At 40.9% G+C, this 24,493-nt stretch overlaps 1 protein-coding gene across 2 annotated transcripts in view; it reads right to left on the bottom strand.

Moving 5' to 3' along the window:
• The window catches only part of QDPR (quinoid dihydropteridine reductase), a 167,660-nt gene that overhangs the window by 6,096 nt on the left and 137,071 nt on the right, over window positions 1-24,493 (bottom strand). For both annotated transcript variants that reach the window (XM_069069290.1, XM_069069279.1), the window contains 3 exons: window positions 19,755-19,847; window positions 17,407-17,503; window positions 9,886-10,026 (listed from right to left, as the gene is read on the bottom strand). In XM_069069290.1, the coding sequence (XP_068925391.1) occupies window positions 9,886-10,026; window positions 17,407-17,503; window positions 19,755-19,847 (331 nt within the window). The remainder of the gene's footprint in view (window positions 1-9,885; window positions 10,027-17,406; window positions 17,504-19,754; window positions 19,848-24,493) is intronic.

Genomic DNA, 24,493 nt, shown 5'->3' with positions numbered 1-24,493 from the left:
CTCAAGTCTTCCTGACTCCAGGCCCAGCACTCTATTCACTGCACCAACTAGAGTATTAGCTCTGAAGTCAAAAGACATAAGTTCAAATCTTACCTGTGACACTCCCTGTGGGACCTTTTCCCCTTTGTAAAATGATGGGGTTGGACTAGGGGGTCTCTGAAGTTTCCTCCATCTCTAGATCTGGGAGCCTAGGGAGTTGTGAAGAAATGAACAAGTATATGGGAGAGTACTAGAAAACCATGAATTGCTCTGCAAGTGTATGGAGTATTCTCTAAATAGTAAGGGCAACGCCAGGAAGGGACAGAACTTTGTGCATGGAGGGTTTCTGAAAGCCCCCAAGTATTCAGGAATGGAAATCCTGAGTCATCAGCCTCAGAGGAAGGAGGAAGGGGCTGTGAGTGGTAGGAAACAGATTTATATTTTTGTCATGTGTAACTAAAACTCTTTTAGAAACAAAGGGGAACAATGGGCTCTTTATCTTAATATTCTCAAGATGTATCACCTTTCCATTTTATTTCTTTTTCTTTTTTTTTGCTTTTTGGAGGAAGGCAGGGCAATTGGGGTTAAGTGACTTGCCCAAGGCCACACAGCTAGTAAGTGTTAAGTGTCTGAAGCCAGATTTGAACTCCGGTCCTCCAGACTCCGGAGCCAGTGCTCTATTCACTGTGCCACCGAGACGGCCCTGTTTTTCCATTTTAGAGATCAAGAACCCTGGCCAAGAAGTCTTCCAAAAATAATGTGTCTATGGGATGTTTTGTTGTTTCCTTAGAACGCTATCATGCTCCCCCCTTGAGTTACAGCATACAGACAGCCCCTGACCAAAGTGGCATTAGTCCTAAGGTAGGACAGTCTCAGGTGGTCATCAAACACCAACTATCTTCAGTGTGAGATATGTGGCAGGTACTGTAGGGGATGCAAAGATGTGTGAGCCCTAAGGACTACCTTCAAGGAGTTTACAATCAGCGGGGGGAGAGAAGACAGGATTCCAAGGAACTACAATGCCAAAGAAAACAGGATAAGGGCAGTCACATGGGCTGGTGCCAAATTCTGACCAACAAGGAGGAAATGACTGCTAAAAAAGAAAAGGATAGGAACCTTGGGGAGAAGGGACCATTCCCTCAGAATCTGAGACACAGGAGAAAGCCAAGTGGAATCTAGAATGTAGCCAACACTTCTGGAGATCAGGTTTCAAAGAATTTAGAGAAAAGCCCTATAGGTAGGAGACCTGGCTTATAATGTGCATATTTGTAACAAGAGCTTTATTTTGCTGTTGTTGTTGTTTAAGTGGTGACTCCTGTGCTGAATCACTCACCCTTCCCAAGACTGCCTTAAAGTGACAAGGAAAAGGTCTGAAATCAAGTTAATGGAACGGCTATGATAGGGAAAGAGAGGGCAGCATATCCCCTATCTCAGGCTGGAGGGGCAAAGGGGAGAAAGAAAGCATAAATGTTCACAAATTCCAAAAAGAATATAATAAACCTAGAGTTTTTTTGAAGGACCCCACAGCCTAAAATTCTACAGGGGAATGAAATTCGGGAAGAATGAGACGCTCTCAAGAATGAAAGTCTGAAGAGACAAGGAGAAACAAGTTTGCTGCAAAAAAATCAAAGACCACTTCTAGATAGGGGAAAGAGGGAAGGCTTCATGGAGGAGGTGATGTGAAAGCAGTGCTTTAAAGGGGAGGGAGTGACATCAGCGGAGATAGCCTGCTTGTAAGAGAACAGCAACTCGGGGTGGCCAGGTAGCACAGCGAGTAAGAGCACCGGCTCCAGTGTCGGGATGACCTGGTGATCAAATCCGGGCTCAGACACTTAGCATCCACCCAGAAACACCTGGCTGTGTAACCTCAAGCAAGTTACTTAACCCCAATTGCTTAGGGGCAGCCAGGTGGCTCAGCAAGTAAGAGCACCGGCCCCATCAGGATGACCTGGGGATCAAATCTGGGCTCAGATACTTAGCACCACACCCAGAAATAACTGGCTGTGTAACCTTGAATAAGTTACTTGACCCCAATTGCTTTAAAAAAAAAAAAAAAAGAGAACAGCAACACAAAAGTTCTGCAAGACAGATTCTTGTGTATCCTGAAGCATACTCATCATTGAGGAAGATGCTCATTTGGAAACCAATTAAGATGCTACTCCCACTCAGGGCTAGTACTTTAAAAAAAAAAAAAAAAACAACCCAAAGGCATATTCTCCTGCCCTCCTTACTCTTCAATAAAACAAATCTCAAATAAATGCCTTGGAGCCAGAGATACTTCAAAAGGTTTGAAATCAAGATGACTGAGCTGCTGTGATGGGGAAAGTATGGGTCATGTATCTTCTATCTCAGGCTGCTAGGAAACCGAGAGGTCAAATAAGAACATCACTGGACTTGGAGTCAGGGAACCTGGGTTCTAGGCCCAGCTTCACACCTTACTAGCTGTGTGACCCTGGACAAGTAACTCCACCTCTCTGATTTTACTTTAATTGATCTTATTTTGGTCTAAAAACTAGGAATAATAATGACTATCTACAACTCACAGGATTGTTGTGAGGGATCACATGAGATAATGTCTCTAAGACATACTGTGGCCTTAAAGGATTTTATATACGTAAGCTACTACTATTACCATTATTATCAATAATTATGGGGCAATGATTAGCCCTTGCTTTTTTTAAATAAATCAATTTACTTATTTTTAGTTTTCAACATTCATGTCCATAAGTTTTAAATTTTCTCCACCTCCCTCCCCCCTCAAGATGGTGTACAATCCAATATGAGCTCTACATACACATTCTTATTAAACATATTTTCACATTGGTAATGTTGTATAGAAGAATTAGAAAAAAATGGGAGGAACTATGAGAAAGAACTAAACAAAAAAACAGCAAATAGTATGCTTCAATCTGCATTCAGAACCCTTATTTATTTCTTTGGATGTGGATGGCATTTTCCATTATGAGTCTTTTGGAATTCTCTTTGATCCTTGCATTGCTGAGAAGAGCTAAGTTTATCAAAGTTAGTCATCACACCGTGGCTATTACTATGCACGATGTTCTCCTGGTTCTGCTCACTTCATTCAGTATCAGTTCATATAAATATGTCCAGGTGTTTCGGAAGTCCACCTGCTCATCATTTCCATTACATTCATATACCACAACCTGTTCAGTCATTCCCCAACTGATGGGCATCCCCTCAATTTCCAGGTCATGGTCACCACAAAAAGAGCTGCTATAAATGTCTTTGTACATGTGGGTCCTTTTCCCATTTTTATCATCTCTTTGGGATATAGCATTAGAAGCAGTATTGCTGGGACAAAGGGTATGTACGTTTTTATAGCCCTTTGGGCGTAGTTCCAAATTGCTCCCCAGAATAGCTGGATCAGTTCACAACTCCACCCACAATGAATTAGTGTTCAAATTTTCCCACATCTTCTCCAGCTTTTATCATTTTCCTGTTTTGTCATGTTAGCCAGTCTGATAGGTATGATGTGGTACCTCAGAATTGTTTTGATTTGCATTTCTCTAATCAATAGTGAGCAAAAGAGCATTTTTCATATGATTATAGATAGCTTTAATTTCTTCCTCTGAAAACTGCCTGTTCATATCCTTTGGCCATTTATCAACTGGGGAATGACTTGTATTCTTGTAAATTTGACTCAGCTCTCTATATATTTTAGAAATAAGACCTTTATCAGAGGCATTGGTTGTAAAAATTCTTTCCCAATTTTCTGCTTCCCTCCTAATTTTGTTTGCATTGACTTCGAGTAAAAAACTTCATTTTAATGTAATCAAAATTATCTATTTTGCATTTCATAATGTTCTCTATCTCTTTTTTGGTCATAAATTCCTCCATTCTCCATAAATCTGACAGGTAAACTATTCTTCACTCTCCTAATTTGCTTATAGTATCAGTCTTTATATCTAAATCGTGTACCCATTTGGACTTTATTTTGGTATACAGTATAAGATGCTGGTCTATCCCCAGTTTCTGCCATAATATTTTCCAGTTTTCTCAGCAGTTTTTACCAAATGGTGAGATACTATCACAGAATCTGGAATTTGAGGGCTTATCAAACAATAGAATACTATAGTCATTGACTACTGTGTCATGTGTACCTAACCTATTCCACTGATCCACCATTCTATTTCTTAGCCAGTACTAAGTAGTTTTGATTATTGCTGCTTTATCATATAATTTAAGATCTGGTATGTTAGCTCTTGCTTTTAGCCTTAAGAATACAGTTGTGAAACTCCCTGTATATAAATTTGGATCATCCATTTTATACATTTATATATATATATATATATACCTAAATAATTAATATATATTCCTAAATAATTCAAACATGTATCAATAGCCCATTCTACTCTGTTCACAGTTGAAAAAGACCAAAAACAGTCCCTGCCCCAAGTCAGACTAATCTAAAAGGAAACACAACATATAAATAAATAATAAAAGATAATTTGAGAAGGGACAAAGCCCTAACAACCAGGGAAAACTGAAAAGACTTCCAAAAGAAGGTGCCAACTAATCTTGAAGAAAGTTAAGGATTCCAAGACATGGAAGAGAGGTTAGAGCATAATCCATACCTGTGGGACAGACAGTTCAAAGGCATAGAGGTGGGAGATAGAATAGCACATAGACTCCTTTGGCTGGGACACAGCATGTGTGAAAGGAAGTAACGTGAACTAAATCCAGAATAGTACTGGTTCTAGATTGCAGAGGGCTTTAAAGGTCAAGATCTGGACTCTGCAATTTGCTCTAGAAGAAATAGGGAGCCCTTGAAGGTCCTTGATAAAAGGGCATGCCATAGATGTGTGCTTTAATGGTATCAGCTTAACAGTAGCATGGAAGACAAGAGAGAGGACAGAAGGGAATTCTGTCCTCTTTTTGTAACAACCCTTGTTACAGAAGTACAACTGGGAAGTGATGAGGACTTGAACTTGCTTTGGTAGCAGTGTGAGTGGACAGAAGGAGATAAAGACAGCATCCCCGTTCTGCCACCTGTAACTAAGTGACCTTGGGCAAGGCACCCAACTTTTCTGACCTCAATTTCTTCATCCATAAATTTTGAGACTTGCACAGTACAGTGAAAATAATAATAGCTAACATTTATAGCACTTACTACTATGTGCTAAGCATTTTGAAAGTATTATGTAGAGGGAAGACAGGATGTGGGGAAATGAAAGAGAGAGAAATGTTGAGGCCAATGCTTAGGCTATGAATCTAGGTGACTGAAAGGATGGTTTCTGGAAGGAGGCAGAAGAGAGAATGAGTTCTGCTGAGTCTGATGATCTACTGACAGGACATTCAGATGGAGCTATCCAACAGACGGCTGGTGATGTGGACCTGGAACTCAGGAGGGAGATCAGGGCCAGACATATAAATCTGGGTTTATCTGAACAGAGATATCTAAAGCCAGGGGGGTTGAAGGGGTCACCAAGAGAGAAGACAGAGAAAGAGAAGGTTGTCTGGGACAGAGCCCTGGGGGCCACATGGTTGAGGAGTGAGAAGAGAAGCAATCCAGCAAAGGACTCTGAGAAACAGTCAAGCAAGGAATAGAATCAGGAGATCAACAGAGGCATGAAAGCCTAGGGAGGAGAGAAAACTGGGAGGAGGGAGATGTCACCAATGACAAAAGCTTCAGAGTTCAAGAAGGATGAGCACTGAGAGAAGTCCACCATATTAAACAGTTCAAAGGTCACTAGTAACCTTAGTTAACCTCAACCTTCCAGTTGAGCAATGAGGTCAAAAGTCAAACTGCAAGAGATTGAGAAATAAGTGGGCAGCAGGAAACAGAAATGAGAAACCTAGAGCACAGAGGAAATAAGTAAGTTATAATAAGAAATAAGAAGTAAGTTCCTTATAAGGAAATAAGTTGTCTACAAGCATAATTGTTGTCTGCAAGGACAACCCAAATTTAATAGATGTAGAGATAATACTCATGAGTGGAAAAAGAGAAAAAAAAAATCTATCCATACATCTACAAGGGTTTTATAAAGCAAAAATTCAGGGATACTTTCTCAAATAGCCAGAATTTAACAGCTAGGTTTGGCAATCCACTGAATTAGCTCATCAGTAATTTTACCTTGGAAGGGAGCTACAGATGGACAGTGGTTTGGGAAATGAACAGGACAACAGTTTTAATGGTTTGGGGGGATACTGTGCAGCCCTTTCTAAGAGCCCAAGAAGTTACCTGCAACAAGGTTCATCTTTTTATTTTATTTTGTTTCCAGTTTTTTAACATTTTGAGTTCCAAATTTTATCCCTCCTTCCCACCATCCCTCCCTGAGATGGTAAGCAACCAGATATAGGTTATACATGTGTAATCATGTAAAACCTCTCTATATTAGTCATTTGTACAAGAAGACGAAAGAAAAAAATGAAAAATAGATGCTTCAATCTGTACTCAATCAATATCAGTTCTTTCCTTGGAGGACAATAGTATGCTTGATCATTAGTCCTTTGGGATCTGTATTAAGGTCCATCTTTTTAACACCCAAAGTCTCCCAGTCATACTACGTGGTTCTGGATAATAAACAACATGGTCTCAGAGGAATCACAACTGCCTGGGTCCCAAAAAGCAAAACAAGAAAGACAGAGGGTGAGTGAAAATAAAGTAGTCTATTCCAAATAAGGATATGCCCCAGAAATGATGTAAAAGATAAGTAGTACTGAAAACAGAAATGAGCTGGAGTTTTTTACTACAGGAGGAAAGAAAAAGAGAGAAAAAACATCCATATCTGTTAAATTTTTTTTAATCAAATTTAAATTTTATAAAAGGAGCAGAAAATGGGCTGGTCCAGTATCAAGACTATCTGTTTGTTTCTTGGCACTTATTACTCTTATCGGGTGAATTTAATACTGACATATACATGGCTTCTGTTCCTAAAATCTAGACACACAGAAAATTATGAGTCTGTACTTACACAGTACTAACACAGAATCAGGCCAGTAAAGACCTGTTTAGATTACTACCCACTGCTGGGATGAACAAAAGTTCATGAAAAACAACAGCCCAGAGAGGAAAACCTATCACTACTCCAACAAAGAGGTATTATTGCAAGATGGAGCCAAGTCTTCAGCAAGGTATTTATTTGTTCAAGACAAACAACCAGCATGTTTCACAATTCCACTGGCATTTCTGCTTAATCGGTCACACGTGTTTGCAAGAGGCCAGCGGTAATCCTTGATGACTTAGAATCTCCAGAGTGATTGAAACCATCCAGTTTGCAACATGAAAGAGAATTAAATTCAAGGCCCTGAGCCTCCCCAAAAAGCATCAAGGGAATTCTCCCAAAAGTTCCCTTTTTATTTTCATTTTAAATAAGTGATCCAAATACTTTCTGGAGGGAGGAAACAAATAACCAAGTAACTCGTAAGTGGTAATAGTTTCATCCTGTGGACAACATACGAATGAAGGATCCAATTTACCTAAAGCAATATGGTGGGAAGGTTGGGGTGGGGAGTGGTGGAAGTGGAATATTTATCCCCTGACAAATTACCTTCATAATTTTTCATTCCAATTTTCAGTCATTGCATCCCTAAATGTTCAATGAGAGGTCATCATTATCATTAACAATTTTTTTTAACACTAGTAGAATGTAAAGCAAAATACTTAGTACAGTTGAAAGAAAGACTTTATCTTGCTATGGTTGAGAAATGCATCACCTAAATCTCTCAATTCAGCTAAGCTGATCTCAGACACTGTCTGCTGCTGAGCCTGTACTCCAATCCCCTCCAGCTTGGTAGGATCTCCCCCAAGTTGTCCCCACCAAAGGAACCCTTGAGAACCAGGGGTCTCCTCTTCACTACACATCATCTGAATAAGGCTTTAGTAGAAGACACAATAAAAGAATCTTTGCAATAAATAGAAAAGTAGTTTGGAGGTGGGTTTTTTTCTTTCTTTTTTTCTTAAGTAACATTACTGCTTCTCTAAATTGTTGGCTAAATCCTGCTGGCCCAAAGGGATGGTTAACCCTGATTACTCCAGATATAAATTGCTTGCAGGTTTCCCGGGAATGTGCCTGCTTAAGGTGCACAGGGGAAATTAGAGCTAAGCTGGAATGAAACACAAACTGGTGCAGGCCTGTTCCGAATAGCTAGTACAGGCTGAAGGTCATCAGACTATAGACGGTGAGATCAGGGCAAGTGCAGAAGCTGTAATGATCAATAAAATTTTTACCTCCTCTTCAAAAGTTTCCACTAAGAAAATGCTGATGTATCAACGATACTAAAACCATTTCAAAGGGGGCAAAGTAGAAAATGTATTTATCTCAATTCTTACAAAGATTCCCTTCTTATTATTCATCCCCATACTTCTTTTCTAAGTGCCTCTACTGTATGCTAGATAAAAAAGCAGATTTCACTTAACTGTTTAACATCTAAATGAGAGGGAGCATGACCAATGGTTAGAGGGGTAATCTCTAAGTCAGAATACCTGGGTTCAAGTCACCAGCTTGTGATCCTGGACAACTCACTTAACCCTAAAGTCCTGGGCAACTTTCTAATTTAATTTAATATTTTATTTTCTCCCAATTATGCGTAAAAACAATTTTTAACATTTTTTAAATTTCTGAGTTCCAAATTCTCTCCCTCCTCTTCTCCTCTCCACCCCACCCCCATTGAGAAGGCAAGCAAACAGGCAACTTTCTAAGACTGAATGTTGTGTATGGTAGCAACCCAGAGGGTGGGAAATGCGGAGGCTGCCTCATTTGAGAATTTCTATACCAATGCAATCACAGGTCCAGTCCCTCAGCCCTCCATCCCTAACATCTAAATACATCTGATTACTACTCTGGCTAAAGATTGGGCCCCAGAACTTGAGAGATTCTAAACTATTCTTTGATATTTAACCAGCTATTTTTAACACAGATGGGCAAGAATGATGATGTAGTAAAATTTTTACAATTCAGAAAGCTAAATTAAACTCCTAAAATGATACTAAAAAAATCTCTTCCTCTTCCTGAGTATGCCTATAAAAACAAGGGAAATAAAAGTCAAGTGAACAACTTTCTGAAAGAAACATAATAAGCAAAAGGTGGAAGAAAGGAAGGAGATTCCTGGTACCTGTGACCCAGTGAAATCCTTCCCCTCCCAACTGTAAGGGAAGCACACAGGAGGTATTTCATAAATTTAAAAAAGGCTTAACAAATTTTATTTATTTAGTTTGACTATGCTTATTATTTCTTTCAAGTCCTACTAACTTCAGTCAGTGAGAGCACTGAACCTGCCCCTCCTAGATCTTGGCTGATTTCCTAGTGAACTATAGACACAGGAGAGATTTGGATCAAATACCAGATAGGGAAGCATTTTCTTCTAAAAATATTTTTTATAATTGATAATAATCAAAATGAACTTTTCATTACACAAAGAACAGGAGAGAATTGTGAAACTGAACTTCTGTTACAGTTTTTAAAGTGTGTTAACAGTTTAACACTGCAGTAATTAAATGGCCCTGTTGGACCTTGTCTAAGCTCTTTTTTTAGTGTCTTTAAAAAATGTTTTGTTAATTTCCCTTCCCTTCTTTTACTTTCTCTTCTTTTTCCTTTCCTTCTCCTCTCCCTATATTCTGCCTCTCTTCTTTCCCTCTTCCTTTCTCCCTCTCTTTTTCTTGTTTTCTTTCTTTTTGTCTGTCTCTCTCCCTCCTCTTTCCTTTCTACCTCCTTCTTTTCTTCTCTCTCACCCCCTAGAGTTTGGAAAAACTCATGGAGGGAGCCATAAAGATCACTCAGGGGAAATAAGGAGCAGTCAGAGCCTGTATGTAAGCTTACGGTCAAGACCACAAAGAATTAAACACCACCACTCCCCTCACCCAGTACACAAGATCCCATCCACATACAACTTTATCAACACTCTCCTCCAGTTACTATTCATTACTCAGCCGTCTGCTCAACTTGCCTGGAGTTCCATCCAAAGCAGCCTTAGCCCCGGCCAAGGTCAGAAGGCCCCCCTCCTTGAGGTGTTTGGTTGCTAGGTGACTAGAGATGGTTGAGGTCCACATGCTCTGTTTCCACATCAAGTCACAGTTTTTATAGAGAGCTAGAAGAAGGTTAAAAAAAAAAAACACCTGGTTAATCACCAATGGCAGAGAAACAAAGAGCTGGCTTCGATTCACTCTGTACATTATGCCTACACTTTCCAAAGTGATACCGGTGTTCTGATTCTGTGTCCCATCTCAGGAACAAATGACAGGAAGGGGGTTACCAAGCGGGTAAAAGATCCCCAGTTCATGGCCTGTGAGGATTACTAGTTGGAGGGGCTGTGGATGTTTATCCTGAAGAAAAGAAGACTTACAGGCACATGCTGATGGTCTTCAATTGAGGGGCTGTCAAATGTAAAAGAAATAAGACATGTTCTGTTTGGTCCCAGAAGGAAGAAGGAACAAGAAGGAAGAAAAAGGAAGAAGACAGGAGGAAAAGGAAGAGAAGAAGAAAGGAACGAGAGCTAGCATTTATGCAGTGCTTTAATGTTTTCAAAGCTATGCATGTTATCTCATTTGATACCCATCACACCTCTGAAGGCTGGTGCTACTGATATTCCTATTTTGCAGATGAGAAAAGTGAGGCTGAAAGAGTAGCCTTATAAAATGCCCAGGGTCACAAAGTTGGTAACTGGCTAAGGAAGACATTTAGACTTAACAAATCATCAGAGCTGTCCCAAAGTGTAATGGATTGCTTTGGGAGGAATTGAGGTCCCCGTCATTAGAGGTCTTCAAGGCAAATGATCACTTCTTAGGTTGGATTCTTGTGCTGGTACAGGTTGGTCTAAACGGCTTCTGAGGTCCCTTCCAAACTGAGCTTCTGAGACAGTACAAAACAGCATCCCTCAGAGCTCTCGGGTAGTGTATGAATAGACATGCCGTGAGAAAATTTTGAAGCTAGCAGCATTTAGCCTTCTAAATTATTAAATATTAAATCACGTAGGCAAACATGCTTAAAACAGGGTGATTTTTATATGAAAGCTTATTTCATTTCCTGCTGTAAAATTTCCCTAAATAGGGGGAAGCTAGGTGGCACAGTGAATAGAGCACTGGCCCTGGAGTCAGGAGGACTTGAGTTCAAATCCAGCCTCAGACACTTTAATATCTACTAGCCTACTAACACTACTTGGGCAAGTCACTTAACCCTAATTGCCCTCCAAAAAAAATTTCCCTAAATATTATTGTTGTTGTTCAGTTGTGTGACTCTTCATGGCCCTGTGGGTACAGGGTTTTCTTGGCAAAGATACTGGAGTGGTTTGCCATTTCCTTCTCCAGGAAACTGAGGCAAACAGGGTTAAGGGACTTGCCTAAGGTCACACACATCTAGTAACTATCTGAGTCTGGGCTGGAACTCAGGAAGTCTTTCTGACTCAGGGCCCAGCACTCTGTCCACTGTACCACCTGGGTGCCCAAGCCCCTACACCTCCTTACCTTATACCTCTTATCTACATGTATTCTAGTTCGTATACAGATACTCTGGTGACCTTGGACAAGTCATTCTACTTCTTAGTGCCCTGGGCACCCCCTAAAAACTCTATAGTTAGAGACGAATCACCAATACACATAGGTAAAGGGAATTTCCATACCAGGAGTGGTCTACAGTAATGAGTCAGCAAGGTGGCACAGTGGATGGAGTGCTGGTAGATGAGTTCAAATCTGGCCTCAGACACCTACTAAGTTTGTGACCCTAAGCAAGTTACTTAACCTCTGTTTACCTATAGTTTCTCGATTATAAAATGGGGATAATTACAGCATTTACCTTACAGAGGTGTTACGAGGATTAAGTTACATTTGTAAAAGGGCTTAGCACAAGACCAATCACACAGCAGGTCCTATAGAAATGCTTATTCTCCCCCTTTCCTAAAGAACCTCCCCCCTTCTCTGCCAAATATAATCCTAATAATCAGCGATGTCCAAAAACAGAAAGATTTGCCCTGTTAGGTAGTGAGTTTTCCATCACTACAGGTCTTCCAAGTAGAAACCAGCTGACAACTTTTCCAGGGATGTTGTGAAGAGAATTCCCGCCTGGGGTCAGATCTCTATAATCTTATGGTTCTACTCCATTAATATCATCACCTCCTCATTTAGCAAATGCATTTCCTCCCCTATCTATCTCTCTGGGTTTTGTTTAATAGTGAAGAAGGCCAATGTTTCATGCAACCTGTTCTTGGGAGAGAAATTGTTTACAAGTGATTCTGCATTTAAATGGTGTGGGAGTGAATGCCCACCAGGGCTTATTTGGACATCAAGACAAACGATTATGCCACTGGCCTTCATAAGCAAACATTCCTCTAGCCATTTGATGGCATCTGTCCCTATGCTCTCCTTACTCAGGCAGCAACATTGTCACCTTTATATTTAAAAATCCAGCCAAAACAGGAATCAAGAGACTTATCTATGAATTTATAACAAATTGTTTTTTCTTCCCCACCAAACAAGAAGCTTCACTCCTTTATCCTTCTTGTAATAATGTAGTTTCTTATGAGATATGTTATCTTTCAAAATTAAATGGGAAATTTTTAGCCATTAGATTATTGTACTTTGTCGAAATGGCTTAAATACAAAGATTATTATACTTTATGGAAGAATATTGTATTTATAAGACCCAATGTATCTAATAAAGCTTAAACCTATTATAAGAATCTGTAAGAATATCCCCATATAGTCATTAAATTGGACTTTTACACAGCCATAACTTTTTATGGCTGAGCTTTTAATGCCGGCTTTAAATTCTTCTATAAAAGGGAATTCAAGATTGTAATTCCACACTTATTCTAATACTGGGCCCTGAACGAGTCATCTCAAATATCAAGTCATTTGTTATTAAATGGATTGAAAAAAAAATCCTAAATTTGATTAGCCCAACTAATACACTGCAGGCTGAACTGAGGATTGGTACAGCCATTATGGCAAACAATCATAAATTATAAATGAAAAGTAACTAAGCTATTCATACCATTTGACCCAAAAGAGCTAAATGATAGAAAGATCCCAGAAAGAGCCTCTCCTGAGGAAGCAAAAAACCAAAAACAGAATAGTCAAACCAACTATGTGGTTGAAATACAATGAGCTATTACTAAACTATAAAGAAATAGTAAACAAGAACTCGGTAAGGTTTGTATGCAACACAGCATATAGTAGGAAAAGCACAGGTTCTAGGCTGGGGAGAACTTGGGTTCTAGGATCACCTCTGACACTTAGTATCTGTATGACCTTGGGCAAGACCTACAAAAAAATCCCCTGGGCCTCAGTTTCCCCATCTGCAAAGCAAGGAGTTTGGCCTAGATAGCCCTGAGATCTTCTTCAGTTCTAAATTCATGATCCTATGACCTCAAGAGCCACAGAGTAAAGAAAACAGAACGAAGAGGAACATTTCCAGCAAGACCACAAGGTAGAGAATATGTAAGGAGATATGAAACTACTGAATTGGAATGAAAAGTCTTAGTCCTAGAGAACTGGGAAGGAAGCACACCTTCCTCCTCTGAGCACTTAAGAGTGGACTATGGGTGTGGATCCAGGCATACCTTATAACCTGAAGGGAGTTCAGAAGAACACAGAGTTCTACATAAATAAAGGTCAGATAGTATATTACGACTGTTATTATTTTTAATGAATACCACTGTCACAGAAACAAGTTCCTTTTATGGTCTTCTCACCCTCCACAGGCTACAATGGTGTTGATATCACCATCGGCCATTGATGTCCACAGCGTCATGATGGGAAAGCAGCTAGAGTCCCTGTCCTCAGTTCAGCAACATGAAGGGGGATTCAACAAGGAACCCTGGGTTCCACCAAAAACTACCTTAGCTCCAGATGCCCCATCCTTAGAGGCAGGTAGCAATCACCAAGGAAGAGCCTGAGGGCTTACATCCCTTCCAATGAGTCCAAAGATAAGAACCTGGCCAGAATCGGAACTGAAGTAAGAACCAGTCTATCTCTACCTCCATACATTCCCTTAATTTCTTTCATCTTCCCAGCAATGAAAAGCCAAAAGCAGTTTCCTGTACATGTTCTCATTTAATTCAATTTAATAAACATTTATTAAGCGCCTGTAGGATTCTGCTGTAACAGATAATGAAGGGTTCCTGCTCTCTAAGGAGGGAAGAGACACATAAATAGGCAAGCACATTAATGATTAATTTAATCATCTTAAGCCTTAGACAACTCCCATAAGGTAATAATAGCCTGTATTAGGAGTTAGTGGGGAGCACAAAGAGAACAATGGACTAGAAGGTTCCAATCCCAACTTGACCATCAACTAATCATACAACCTTGGGGAAGTTATTCTTCATGGGCTATAACTAAGGGGAATAACTTACATGACCTTGAAAGCCCCTGTTAGGTCCAAAATGCTATGATTCTATTAACCTGACTTTACAGATCAGGAAGGGGCAGCTAGGTGGCTCCGCGGATAGAATACCCAGTCTGGAGTCAGGACGACTCATGTTCCCAAGTTCAAATCCAACCTCATACACTTACTAGCTGTGTGACCCTGGACAAGTCACTTAACCCCGTTTGCCTCGATGTCAGTCAGAAGGAAATGGTAAACCACTACAGTATCTCTGCCAAAAAAGTCCCAAATGGGGTTGTAAAGAGTCAGAAACAACCGAACCACAACAGATACGGAAACTGAGAGGAAGAGAAATTAACCCCCAGACCTGAATGGTCTCTGGCCACAATTACACCAAACCACCAATCATTTAACTGGTGGTGTAAGAGTTAATCTAGCCTGAGCACCCACCCATGCAATCCAAGGGGGTAGGTGGCATAATCTATAGCTAGCAGAGGTAACAAGGGCAGGGAACAAGTTTAAACTGGCAAGGCAAGGGACAGGTGTCTGTCCACAGGAACCCAGTCAAGGCTGTGCTCAGATTGAATTTTTAATTTTCACCTTAGAAATCTGCAGTCTGCTACAAATCAGGCTTCACTGTTTGGCTGGCCTTCCAGACTTAAGAAAATGTTTAAAGAGAAGACTGAATTTAAAAGTGCTTGTGACTAAGTTACCTCTTTGGCTGTTTTGTTAAACATTTACCAGCAGACTTTGGTACTGATCTACAAACAACCTTCAGGGAATCCATTTATCCCTGGATGGGAGAGTTGGTGATTGGTACTAGCATTTATATATTGCTTTAAATTTGCAAAGTGCTTCACATTCACAATCTCATTTGAGCCCCCTGACATCCTAAACCTGGGGTACCAACAGGGACAGGTGGCAGTGGAAGGAGAAAGCCCTGGACTCTGTCAGAAGATCTAGAGTAGGGGTGGCCCTCTAGGTCCTAGTCAGAGGGCCCCCCTTGAGGACCTAGAGGGCCATAAGTGGCCTCAAGGCTGCGGGTTCCCCAACCCTGGCCAAGGCTAAAGAATCAGCTTCACTACTTACTGTGTACCCATGGGCAACTGGTTTAATTCCTTCAAAGCACTGGGCTTTAGTTACCCACAGAGTGGAAATACACTGCTTTGTAAACCATAAAACGCTTTGAAAGTGAGTTATTATTATTGCAAATGTATATGCTAAGAACTCTAGGCATGGAAATGACATAAGGTAACCTCAGGACTGATGGAGAAGCAGCCTTCTGCCTCTCAGCAGCAGTGGTGAACTTTTCAGTGAAGAAAAGGGTAGATATTCTGAGATATTATCGATGTGTTGATTTGTTTTTGTTTGTTCATTTAATATAAAGGAACAGTCTACTTGGGAGACAGGGAGGGGGAAGTTATTGGGAGGGGGAAATTATTGGGAGGGAGAAATTACTGGAAGGGGGGAAAAGAAGGATGGAAAAAGTGAGGGAGAAAGAAAAAAGGGGAGAAAAGGAGGAAAAGAGGGAGGGAGGGATGGAAGGAAGGAGGGAAGGAAGGAAGGAAGGAAGGAAGGAAGGAAGGAAGGGAGATTTATTAAAGGCATACTATGTGCCAAGATGTATTGAGTGCTGGGAATAAAAACACAAAAACAACAGTCTGCCCCTATTACTTTCTAACACAGAAGACAACACATATAGATGAGTAGAGGCCAGAGAAAGGTATTTTGGTCTGACAGAGATAATGATGTATAAAAAAAACATTTAAAAAAACAGACAAAGAGAGATTCTAATGATGATGAAAGGTGTCTGCAAAACAGAGCCGGCTGAGCACTGAGCCCATTTTGCAAAATCATTAGCATGATTCATCCACCCCCAGGTGGGAGTCTGTTTCTTGATAATTACCTGAATTACACACTGATGTTTAGGGAACAACAGCCCCAGACCTAGGCGGAATTAATATCCTGGGGACAACAGAATGATAGTGGCTTTCCAAACACACACACAGACATGTGGGGAGCAGAATATGAGAAGTGCAACCTTTCCCCATCATAGGCAGTCTAAGGGCTGCCTTCCTTTTGAGATCATCCCGAATGTATGTATGTATATATGTATGTATCCCCAATGTATGCTGTATGGGCATGCTGATGGGAAGGGAAGAGAGATCTCAAACCTTGCCTGCATCTCCCCATGTCATATCAAGCAGAAATATGTATAACCAAATCAACAAGTCTTTGTGAAAAGACATAAATTTTTACATAGTAATAAGGAAATGGATGACTGCTGGCCAAAAGAACACCTCCTCCTATCTAGTTTCTTAAAACTTTTTCCACTCCAGAACAGTTTTCACCTTTTGGCAGTTTCCTGCCATAGTCTGGCCCAAATGCTTTGTGTTCAGAACTAAGGCTGCAATGAAGCTGCCACGTACAGGCAAGCCCTACCAGAAAACACCCTGGATTCATTACAGGTTTGATTTTTAACTAATTTTTGGTCATTGCACATTCAGAAACCTTTTACTGTTGTCAATTTTTTTCAGGTTTAAGAATGGTAGTTGGTCTACACCAGAGATGTCAAACGTGTGCCCTCCCTTCCTGAGTGCCGCCTGAAACAGATTAGAATGTAATTGGGAGATAGTTAACAAAATAAAGAAACAACAAGACACAGATAATGTTAATATGTGGTTTTCTAAGTCACTATGTGGCCCGCAGGATTATTATGTACCATTCAGTGGCCCCCATTTTTATCTGAATTGGCTTCCACTGGGTTACACAGAGCAGGCACATAATACATAATATGCGTTTGTTGAATGAAATGGAATTACTCAAAGAACATCTGCTTGCCAATGAAAGGAAGTGCTGGTCTCTCAGCATCAGCATCATCTGGAATTGAGCTTTTTTTTTTCCTTCGGACCTCCCACAGAACTCTGTACTTATTTTCCTATCACCCTCTGGGCTACACCTGTTGTGGTTATGGCAGTGATCCCCAAAGGCACAGGAGTCTGCCTGCACTTCTCACCCAAACATCGGCTCCCTGGGGGGAGAGGCCCCCCCCTTGGTTATCTTTGTCTCTCTCCCAGTGCCTAGCACATGGAAGCACGATGTGTTGAACAAATGGAGGAATGAATCATGCAGAAAGAAAAAGGCTTACATTTAGCTTTGGCACTGCCCCCTGCCCATCCTCCAGCCACACAAAGAATTGCATCCACCTTCTTATCGCCCAAAAGCTTCCCGACATCAGCAGTCACCTTCAACAGAGGGAAACAAAGTTTCAAGGGTTTTTTAATTTTTTTTTGGTTTTTTTAATGTTTTTGTTTAAGAGTTTTTTAAATTTTTAATTTATAGAACAAAACCAGTATTTCCATAACATAATACAATAAAAAAAATGACCGTACATCAAACTGCAAATCTACTGAATACAACTAGCTATTCCTTTCAAATATACAACAAGCTTATCATGTAAATTTCTTTTTTCTTTCCCTTACCTTCCCCTCCCCGCTTACGACTACCATCAAAGGACCAAACCCGAATAGGCTTCTATTAGTCCAAACTCCTGGGCTCCTTTTAATTTATTTTAATCAATTTCTAATGATCAGACTGTAAACCAAGATGCCTTATGCCTATAAACTGAATAATCTTCTGATGAAACTTTATGGATCTCAGAGACCTAATTAATGGCAGCCACATACTACATGCTTCTCAGAAAGTCAGAGAATCAAGCAGTCAACAAGCATGATTTACTCAGTCTGCCTCTGTTTCCTTATCTGTAAGATCAGGATGACAAGGGTACCCACCTCTCAGGGTTGTTGTGAGGATAAAATGAGATGTTACTGGTAAAGTACTTTGCAAATCTATAAAAACCTTTCAATTTGTACAGCACTATGTAAATACATGTAAATACTAGCTGTTATAATTATCATTATCATATTAGAGTTGAAGTCAACTAGTGTACCCTTTTCATTTTACAAAGCCTAGACAGAGTAAAAGAGGCTGCAAGGACACACAATGGTATCGAGCAACAAAGCTGTGATTGGAACCCAGGTTGTCTGAATCCAAACCCAGGGCTCTTCCCACCCCACTCTTGACTCTGAAGACATACTTGAGACATCAAGATCCCAGAACAAAATGCCCACATTGTTCAGGATGTCTCAGATGCAGGCAGCAACGTCTTCTGATTGCTACCATAGGCATCTTCTTAAATCAAGATGATGTTTCCCCATCCTATGCTCAAGTCCATTACCTCTCTTCCTGCCCACCTCTGGGCCTAAATTACTCCTCCTATAGGGCTTTAAAGGCTCATTTCCTCTTTCTCATTTTTTTAACCCATTCCATGCCTTCAAAGACAGACCCATTTCCCTTGGCTTCCATTTTCCTATTTTATCATCATCTACTTTAGACATGGCTCCCACGTCCCCCATACTCATCCTTAGGCAGCACATTCCTTCTGCTGAGTGTCTCTACCCTCACTGTGGAGAACCGTTCTTCTCTCCCTGAATATTTGTGCACATTATGCTTATGAGGGCATAGAACCAGCTGCTAACCACCGGGCCCCATATTTCAGAAAATAACTCTGAGTAGCGGCACTGCTCAAATACCATCCAAGGACTGTTATTTTCTGTTGCCTGTAGTTTTCCTGGGATCCGAAGCTTTCTGCTTCATTGTCTGCTAACTGCTATCTATTAGGTGTATTTCCCTCCTCAGATGGACGATTTTATACCTATTCAGACTGAAATTTCTCTCTGTGAGGCATGGAGAAAAATAAAATAAAACCCAAATTTCTGTTTACCTAGCAACCTTTAATGCCGAAGGAGGAGGGGGCTGGGGATGGGAAGAAAGAGAATCTTACTCTTTCCTCATCTTTTCTATTCATACATTTCTCTAATGAAGATTGGCAGTGGTTTTTATTTAACATCTAAAGTTGTATTTTAGTGAGGATTTCACACTCATTTCCTACACCCCACCTCATCTCTACCTGCTAAATCCTAACCATCCTTCAAGAACCATCTCTTCCATAAACCCTCCCTGATACCCACTCTCTCCTGACCCCATCCCAGTAATTGTTCCCTCTTCTGAACCCTCAGGAAACTTTATACCACTTCTATTATCTACTGATTCTGTTTTATTTCTGTAGCCCTCAGTCCAGAAGCAGGAAATCTCAGTACATGCTCTGCCATACACTAGCCTTAAACCCCGGATCAGTCATACCTCAGTGTTCCCATCTGTAAAATGAGACTGATAATACTTACCTACCTAAAGCCACAGTGTTATTTTGAAGATCAAATTAGATAATATATTTAAGGCACTGTTTTGTAAATTATTCTACAAATAGCAGCTATTATTACTATGATCATTGCTAGATAACTTAGTCATAAGCACAGGGATTTCTCATACTGTGGTGCCTAATAATTTTCACATACTATGGTGCCTAATAATTGTAGAAGAAATTTAAAATCTGAATTCGCAACATTCTATCTTTTCCTGGAATATTTTTATGATCACCTGGTCGGCTTGCTCGGTGAAGGAGTCCGTCATTTTAACAACCACACTGGCGTTGGCTTCTTCATTCTCTACCACGTCAATACTGGCAACCCACTAGTGTGAACACGAAGACAAGAGACTTAGTAAAGAAACACAACTTGGTTATTCTTTATAAGACAATGTGGCAGGTCAGGGACCTCCAAAAAGGTCTACTGGAAAGGGTGATTTATAAACTACCCCAGGCTTTTCAAAACTCCATGATTGGGCCTCTCTTCTCCAAGTAAACCTAACCCCCTCATGCATCCTTATTTCAAAGATAAAGAAAGGGAGATTCAGAAGGTAGAGACTTGCCCAGAGTCACAGGGTGAATTAGTAAAGGCATCATTTGGGACAGTGAAATATTATTCCACTGGACCCAAAATCAGAAGATTGGGCAAGTCACTTAACTTCTGTTTGCCTCAGTTCATCAACTATAAAATGGGGCTAACAATAACTCCTACCCCAAACGGTTGTTGAGAGATCAAATAAGATACTATTTGTAAAGAGTGGGTCCTAGTGGGATCCACTTTGGGTAGAAGCAAGCATTTCGGAGAAATAAGCAGATAGGGGGGATTTTAAAATGTGCATTTCCCCTGTTATTTATTTCTAGTTTATTTTAGTTTTTCCTCATCCCTTCTTTCAGGGTTTCTCAAACCCCACCCAGGTGCAAGAAGGTGGGTGAGGAAGTGAGAGAACAGTTTTTAGACTGGTTTCCACGGCTCGGGAGCCTGCAGTTTCTCGGCCACACATGGCCTTCTGAGCCCTTGGGTTAGGCCTTTTGACTGAGTCCAAGTTTTACAGAACAAATTCTTTTATTAAGATTTGCTCTGTGAAGTTTGGATTCAGTTAAAGGGCCACACTTGAGGACCTGGCAGGCCACATGTGGCCTTGAGGACACAGGCTCCCCAGTCTTGGTTTAGACAGTTGGTAGGTTTTGGGGTTTTTTTTGCTTTTTGGAGGGCAATTGGGGTTAAGTGACTTGCTCAAGGTCACATGGCTAGTTTTTCTGTTAAGTGTCTGAGGCCAGATTTGAACTCAGGTCCTCCTGATTCCAGGGCCAGTGCTCTATTTACTATGTCACCTAGCCACCCCGGTTTTAGTTTGACTCGATGCTAGCAGAGGTTCATTTGTTGTCTTTTTTTTCCCCAGAGTGACAAGCTAAAGGGAAGAGCTCTTTAATAATTTAGCCCACACTCCTGAAAAGGTTTCTGCAGTAACATAAAAGAGACAAGACCTATGACTTCATTTTGATATCTGTATCTATAAAAACTTTAATGAGGTAGGTGCTGATTTCTTATGTGATTTCTTGAAATATGGCATCTGGATTCTGTTTCTGACCATGACTTTCAGGTAATCCAATAATTCTTAAATTACCTCTCCCTGATCTATTTTCCAGGGTCACACAGCTAATAGTGAGTTTGAAGACAGATCTGAACTCGAGTCTTCCTAACTACTGGAGGGAGAAGACACTGGAAAAGAGCAAATGTCCCGATTTTTTTAAAAAAGGAAAGAGCAGAGTCTCAAAACTATAGACAAAGCAGAAGCAATGATGGTAGGATTATTGGTTGAAGATAGAAAGGACCCTCAAGGTCATCCATATCAAGAATAAACCAAGGCCCATAGAGGTCAACTGACTCTTCCAAGGTCACACATTCTTCTTCTCTAAATCCATTATGACAGCCAGAATGGTAGAATGGCTAGAGTCAGTCTCAGATTCCAGAAGATCTGGATTCTATTCCTATTGTCAAGGTTTCGGGCTAAGTGCTGGGACCCTGAAAGGGTGACATGCAGTTCCTGCCTGAATGAATCCAACCCAAGCCTTCTTTCAGCCAAAGAAAAACAAAGTGCATTAAAAATCTGCCATATTAGTCAGACTCTTAAGGAATCTTAGCATTTGTGACTCGTGTATTGACAAAAGGTCCAGACTGAACCTGAGCACCTTAAAGGAGACCAAGATTGATATTAGATACAGAAAGACAGTGGGAGGGATCTAGGGTTGGCCAAGCAGTTTGGGGTGACTGGAAGAGGGAATCTAGGGAGGATATTGATGGGAGTGGTCAGTAGACTTCGGTGACTAGAGGCTGGAAGTCAGGAACCAAGAGAATAGGATTTTAATAGGATTCAAGAGTGGGGAGTAGCAGAAGGTGTTTCGAAGACAACAATGGGAGGGCTAGGCAAAGTTAAGAGTAACAGAGAATTTGGCTTAGCAATAATGGAAAGGCTTATAGCCTGGGTCAAATGCCAGATCAAGTGGGGAAATTCAAGGAGAGTTCAAGGTGGGGTTTTCCAGGGCCCCTAGACAAATGGGATCCAAATTCTTTTGGGGTCAGGGACAAAGGTCTCAGCTTGGGCCTATGCCCTGTCACTATGTCGGATACATCCTGGTTTTGTGACCTTGAGTAAATGTTGACTTCTCAGTGCTCTAGGACACTCTAAGCTCATGCTAAGTGCCACAGGGAATTTCCTCATCAGGGAATTTTTCATACTGATGAAACCACAGGTCAAGTCCCTAACACTATGATAGAGCACATATTTTTCTGACTTCTGTCACAGACTCAAGACAGAAAAATGCCATCATTGGCAACCACTGCTTAAGTGGTCTTAACCAAGAATAGCTGAAACAAACAAAAAAATGTTTTCAAACTAGCTCGAGGGACCCATCTCATTAGCCAGTATCAGTAGGAGAACAAATCCTCAATTTGGATAAATTAGCAGGGTCCTGTAAGAACATTCCAAGAATGTTTACCTGGGAAAACACGAGGAATAAGCTATACACTGGGGAAATAAAGGGAATCAAAGAAGGAACAGACTGTAAGCCCCCTAAGGGCAGGAACTGTCTTGTGCCTCTTTTTGCATCCCGAGATGCTGGGCACAATGCCAGGTACACAGAAGACACGTAATAAATGTTTGCTGATTGATTAACTTATTGGGTTGAAGCACCTCTACTAATTTTATTTTGCTTCTGTTTTCTCTGCCAAGTAAAATGATCTTTGGACTATAAACAGAACAAAATTAGTTAACAGGTGGCTGAAACCCAGGAGAAATAGGGAGATGGTAAAGACACACAGGGTGGTGATGTATAAGTTACCAGGCCCAGATGAACTGAAAGGGGTGGGTCCCAGGGTGGTGAATGCCCTCTCCGGACATGACTGTTGAGTCAGTGATCTTTGAGAGTCCATGGGCTGGAGAAGAATAAATGTGACCTCGATGTTCCAAAAAAAAAAAAAGTTGACTTTAATTTCTTGTAAAATTCTAGAACAAGTTATTGAAGGATGGGGGTTGAGCATCTAGAAAAGCAAGCAGGGATCACAAAGAGCCACCAAAGCTTCATCAAGGAATGTCAGACTAACCTAGTTTACTTTTTTTGACAAAATAAAGAGATTGGTCATTAGGAGATTAATAGCAGCTAGAACCTAAGTGCCAGGCACTGTGCTAAGCACTTTTACAATTATTATCTCATTTGGTGCTATTATTATCCCCATTTTACAGTGGAGGAAACTTGAAGCAGATAGCAGTTAAGTGACTTGCTCAGGTTCACACAGCTAGTAAGTACCTCTGAGGCTAGATCTGAACTCAGGTCTTCCTGATATAACACCTAGCTGCCTCCCAGAAACATTTTGTTGTTTCAGTCCCGTCTGACTTCATGACCCCATTGGGGTTTTCTTGGCAAGGATACTGAAGTGGTCTGCCATTTCCTTCTCCAGTTTACTTTACAGATGAGGAAACTAAAGCAGACAGGGTTAAGTGAATAATTTATCTCAATTCTAGAGAGGCATTTAACAAAATCTCTCACGATAATTTACATAACATCATACAACAACTTTGAAAGACTTAAGTTTGCCTTTCCCCCAAGCCCAGAGCCCACCTGAAAGCTTCTTTCGAGTGTTCCTTTACCTTTCCCCTCCTGACAGGTCAACAGACCCCTTTCCCTGCATCTACACTCCTGCCACAAGGAACTCAAAATCCCTGCTCTCCTCTGACTCATAGGCATGAGTCTGGATCCCTGTCCTGACCCTTTACGTTCCAAGGCCTTTATATACACCCAGCATTATTTCCCCCAATTAGAGTGTGAGATCCTTTAGTATCCTCAAGGCCTTAGCACAGTGCTTGGCACATATAGTAAATGCCTAATACCTCCCCCCGCCCCCCATTCATTCTTCATCTACCCCATATTCACTGATTCCCTGTTATCCAAGCTAAGTCTGAGATGCTCAGTTCTTAAATGGATCTTGGATCTGCTCAAATGGGAATTTCCTCACAGTCCTTCCATGTCTGACCATCTTGTTTGACCCTATAGATGAAAAAACAAACTTTACTGATCAAACAAGCTATGAATGTTTTCAATGGGAACAAAAATTTCTCTTTCAACATGTAAAATACTGGTTCTTTTGGCAATTTTTCCTTAATGTGTTCACTTGCTGTCAAAATCCCCAGAAAAAAATGTGGTGTGTGGGCCCAGCCTCTGTTAGGTCCCATATGGACAAGTACAGTCAGCCATACAAGGACCTTGACCCCACCCTGCTTCATCTATTTTCTCCCTTCCCTCCCAGGAAGTTAGCACCATCATTGCCAGGGAAAGGAAGGGAGGGAGGGAGGAAAGGCAGAAGAGAGGAGGGAGGGGAGGAGGGGAAAAGGGAGGGGAGGAGGTGAAGAGGGAGGAGAGGAGTGGAAGAGGGAAGGAAGGAAGGAAGGAAGGAAGGAAGGAAGGAAGGAAGGAAGGA

The sequence above is a fragment of the Petaurus breviceps genome, unplaced genomic scaffold, assembly GCF_028583685.1.
Source record: "Petaurus breviceps papuanus isolate PSGF00001 unplaced genomic scaffold, PetGlider_PUasm1.0 140, whole genome shotgun sequence".
Lineage (NCBI taxonomy): Eukaryota > Metazoa > Chordata > Mammalia > Diprotodontia > Petauridae > Petaurus > Petaurus breviceps.
The sequence above is the reverse complement of the archived record's forward strand: the minus strand, read 5'-3'. Positions and strand labels throughout refer to the sequence as shown.